This window comes from Eutrigla gurnardus, assembly GCF_963514095.1.
Source record: "Eutrigla gurnardus genome assembly, chromosome: 21".
NCBI lineage: Eukaryota > Metazoa > Chordata > Actinopteri > Perciformes > Triglidae > Eutrigla > Eutrigla gurnardus.
In genome coordinates, this window is record NC_139932.1 from 13,054,549 (window position 1) to 13,059,548 (window position 5,000).

The 5,000-nt window shown below is 44.5% G+C and overlaps 1 protein-coding gene across 3 annotated transcripts in view; it reads left to right on the forward strand.

Annotated features, from left to right (window-relative positions):
* Positions 1-5,000, forward strand: part of gsap (gamma-secretase activating protein) — a 23,161-nt gene that overhangs the window by 10,268 nt on the left and 7,893 nt on the right. For all 3 annotated transcript variants that reach the window (XR_014599128.1, XR_014599129.1, XM_084038573.1), the window contains exons 23-25: positions 567-598; positions 2,231-2,292; positions 3,742-3,837. Coding sequence is in view for 1 of the 3 variants with exons in the window: in XM_084038573.1 (XP_083894699.1) it covers positions 567-598; positions 2,231-2,292; positions 3,742-3,837 (190 nt within the window). In the remaining 2 variants the exon portion in view is untranslated. The remainder of the gene's footprint in view (positions 1-566; positions 599-2,230; positions 2,293-3,741; positions 3,838-5,000) is intronic.

A 5,000-nucleotide genomic window follows, 5' to 3' on the forward strand; every position in this document is an offset into this window, starting at 1 on the left:
GATTTGATGTCTTCCTGTCTGGAACCTAAACAAAATGAATTCACAGCCTTTGATAGATGTGCTTTTACGCACGCTAAGCGAGGCGGCATGAATATAAATGTGCACCAGGAGTTACGTTTTCAAGCACTCTAGAAAACACTGATTCGAAGGTCTCACCTCTTCTACAAAACCCGGCGTTCGCTCTCGTTATCCACACGGCTGACCTGCGCATACCCTTTTAAAATATCTTAGAAATGAGATCATAACTCGAGCCCCCCCTGACAGTTTATGATCAAGTGTCTTGACCTGTAATACCGACCTTGAATTAAATATACCTCTCTCCTGGTGGAACGGAGGATCAAACCAACAGCCTTTTGGTTTCGTAATTAGCGTCTCTGTCTCCGGCACCTGCATACAAACTTTGTGCTTTTCTAGTTGTGATATATATATATATTTTTCTGCTGCAGCAGTGAAGTATTTTACTGCCTCGGCTTACAAAAAAAAAAAAAAAAAAAAAAGTAAGACTCTTATTATAATGCTAGCTTGAGGGATTGTTCTCACACAAAGCTTTTCTTCTTATTTTGTAGAGTTCTATCAATGGTGGACACCTGGTGTCTCGGTAAGACGACACACACACACACACACACACACACACACACACACACACACACACACACACACACACACACACACACACACACACACACACACACATGCAGGATACAGGGGTGTGTGTATGTCATAAATAACAACAAAACCTTGGCTTATAATGGAGCTCAAAACTGTGCGCTCATGTGTTTGTGTGTTCTTCTGAGGTCGCATTCTTCATGCCCACTGGAGAATTCAGCTAAACAGAACCACCACACTAATTTATCTTGGAGCGAGCCGAGGAGAGAGAACAAAATAAAAGCTTGGGAGGAAGAAAGGGAAGAGTGTGAGTAAAATAGAGTGAAGGGAATATGTTTTTTTTTCTCAAAGAGCAGCGTTGAAGAATGCTACAATTATATAACGGCGGGGATTTTGTTACCTCTCTCATGACTCCGGTGCAGATGTTTTGCGTCAACCATAACACGGGACCTTCCCTCACCTCGGTTCACTCACATGGGTGATCTCATCCACACACAGCCTCCCTCCAGATTCCCCTCTCCAAAACACACACGTTTGCATGTGGATCACATTTTGCAACACTCGTGGAAGAAGCCACCTCACCGGTTTACCAATCTGTTCCCCAGTCCACGTTAGCAGAAGGTCATATAGACAGGTTATGTTTATTTTTATCTGCATCACAAATATCCAGTGCAAAGTTATTGCAATTCATCCGGAGGGGGGACGCCAACGTCGGTTAAAAATTTCATGGCAATCTGTGCAACAGCAAGACATTTCTTTTTTGCATAAAACCATAAATGTCGACATCAAGCTTAATTAGGATTCGTCCTCTGAGCGCCAATGAGAAAACCAATGAGATCCCGTCGTCAAGAACATCAAATAGAGAAAAAAACCCAGCAAATTCTTATGAATATTTCAGAAGATGGAAGCTGCAAAGTTCAGCGTTTACCTTGACGAATGACTTTTCAAATTAATCAACAATCATTTTGATAATCTTGTGTTGAGTATCTACTAATTCATTATTCAACGACGCTTCAAGTTTGATAAATTAGACCCGCCTCGTAGCGGAGAGGTCGAATGCTCAACGAACGCGTGACGCAGAAACGACCCCAACCTTGGAAATAACAACTCCAGCCAATTCCCTTTTAAAAAAATATTTAAATTGATAACTTCTAACGGGCAAGCGGCGAATCAGGCAGTGGGCTTGTGCTATTTATACCAGCAACATATTCCACTGTAACATCAAAAAAGCCGGCGTCAGTGGAAGTGATCAAAAGATGGCGTTCGTTTCTGCAATAATTCATCTTAAGTGACCCACACACACACACACACACACACACACACACACACACACACACAGGACACAGCATTGCAGCCATAACCCCCGAGCTTTGGTGTATTTTTAAAGCAAAAAGAATTCATTACTGTCATCGCTTCAGCCCTCTCTCCTTATCAAAGACGTAAACAAGTCAGAGTTTTGGTTTCTTCCATTATTTCACGATCCGTTCGATAACAGAGACTGCACCGCCGCGTCCGAGGCTACCTGTCGCCTTCAGCCTCACGTGGACGCATCATCAAATGTTTTCTTCAAACCTCCCTTTTTATGTGCAAGTTCCCACGATTGCTTTTATCTCTCTTCTTCTAGATAAGAAGCTGGTACCGCTCTTCCAGGAGGAGGACCATCAACAGAGGGCGCTCATAGGCCTGGTGAGAGAGGGAGGAAGTGAAATCTATCAGTTGCTGACACACACACACACACACACACACACACACACACACACACACACACACACACACACACACACACACAGAGAAAGGCAGATAAATAAAGAAATAGATTTCTCGATATTGAATTTGGCGTGGAGATCCTGGCCCGCCCTGACCTCGGCCCCGTCCAGCACCTTTAATGAATCGGAACACCCGTTGATGGATTATAGAGAGCCTGGAGGAAAGACGGCATGACCACAGGGTCAGGTGCATGATGGGTAAAAAGCACCGCAGGTTTCATTAGCCCGATGGACAAACTTTGTCCGACACAAGGCTCTCAGGCCTTTTTCTGTGCTATTAAGCTCCGAGTTTGACGTCAAAAACCTTCACAGAAATGTGGCCTTGGTACGCCTTTTCTTTTTTCGCTTTAAAAGCATCGCTTGTGAAACGCCGTCAGCCAAATGAATCACCGAGTCAGAGGGCCAGTCATTCAGTCAGTCAAGAAAAAACATGCGAGTGTTTCAAAAGCCTGAAAGGTTTTCAACTTCCCAGAAAGAAAAGAAAAGGCAGAGTTAACATCCTGCCACTCAAAATCAAGGAGCAGGACTTTGACATCCTTTTTCTTTTTGAATAATCGTGTCTATATTTCCTCTCCACTGACACTCCGCTGTAGTAGACGAGGCAGTGAAGCAGCGTAAAGCACTTCATGGTAGAAATCCCCCCTCAGATGCATTGGGCATCTTTGATTCTTGACATACAAATGAACAGAACTCTCCCTCTTAACATATGATATATAGACATCTAAAGATCTATAGTGAAATGCTGACAGACACTCATTTCTCTCCATAGTCATCTTTTAAGGTGAAGCTCCTGATACGGTTCAGATGAGTCGACACTTTAAAAAAAAAGGGCATCTTAAGGTCCCTGTCCCTTTATTTTTTTTTAAACTGTACGCCGTTTGATGGACAATTTCATATCCTCCGGTTTTCCCCGTGCTCAGCAGAGTTTTTCAACGGCACATAGCTTCAATTTAATGGAGTTCAGGCTAGATGTTAGCAGTCTCTCAGCTATTCTTAGAATGACCCAGTCCTGCTGTCTTTCTCTCTTTGTTCCCTCCATCATCTTTTTACCCCATCCTCTCTTTTCCCCCTTTCTCTTTCCCTCCTCCTTGAAGAATATCAGGTCGACTTGTTTTCCACCTCTCACATCCACAGGTCTCTTCTCTTCTCTTTCGCCCCCCCCCCCCCTCCTCCACAGATAAATCCATTTTGGGACACTGTTGTCGAGGGAAAAGTCAAGCTGAACTCAATTTGACCCTGCTGAGTGCACAGCAAAGTATTCTTAAAGCACACACGGTTTACTCCGGGCTGCACACACACACACACACACACACAAACAAACAGAAAATAATCACTGTGTGTGTGTGTGTGTTTTTTGTTTGCATTGCAGACGGTTGACAAGCTCCGAGAGCATCTCAACAGACATCTTCCTCGACTGGGGAAGAAGAAGATTGACTCGCTGGTTGTCAACTACGTAGCCAAACTGGTTGGTACATTATGTGTGTGTGTGTGTGTGTGTGTGTATTGGACAGAGATAAAGAGAGGACCAGGAGCTGTGTGTACTCATTTGAACCCTTCTTTTTTTTTAAGTTTAAAGGGTACATCTCCCAGTTATGTTTATTTAATGTTTGCCCTCACGGGAAGGTTAAGTGACGTTCACATTGAGGATGGCTGAGTGGAAGAAAAGCAGCGAGATCTCCACTTCAGTTAAACGGTTTGACAGGAGGATGTGAACTCAGAGAGGTTGCAGGAAGCCATCAGGTCGCAGCTTCAGTCCTCTAAAACAAACAGTTCTTCTGGTTAAGACACGGAACTTTTTGTGTGGGTGTTACCGTTGAAGGAGGAAGGAGTTGAATGTATAATAATAAGTGCATATATACTTTATGTCACACTTCATCCAACGCCCGTTTGTATCCAACCAAAGAGCGGCAGGTTTTGAGGTTGGATCTGCATAACCAAGTGGGAAGATGTAACCGCTCACCGTCTCAGTCCCTCACAGAGGCACTCGGTTCTGGGAAGTCAGTCTTTAGTATTCCTGGGAGGTGAATCCCTTCACAGCGAGGAGCCGCTGAAAGCAGACATACGGCATATATCATCACAACAGTATTAAACCAGGCCAAGGGTAAGGCTGGAATTGAATAGAAAGCAGGAAGCGGGACTTTATGGAATTGCGTATGACAAAGTAACAAAGACAAAACAAACCCCCCCTTACTTCCCTCAGCTGGGTCGGCCCGTTGTCTGGGCTCGGCACGGCGGGATCAAGTGTTTTTAACCCGCGCCTTCGGAGTCCAAATCAGAGTAATGGAAAATGGCGCGACTGTAATCGTTTTGGCATCGCCTCGCAATCGGGCAAAAGGTGGTTATTGAATTTATTCCGAGGGGTGAAAGTGGAAAAAAAAGATTCTCGTCGACACTGGTGGAAAAGGAGCCGTAGGATCAAGAACAGTGGAGTAACTCAGCCAGGTGAGGTGCTTCCACGTGAGGCTTGGACGAGGGCGGACATCCCCTCCACAAATAAAGCACATCTCCCCTCTTGTCGGTGCTTATTGAGACTAATGGCTGCGTTGACACAGGGGAGAAGTTGGGGGTGAAATAGATTACAGCTTTTAAGAGCAAGGGAACTTCTGCTATGATAGATTACAGCTCCAC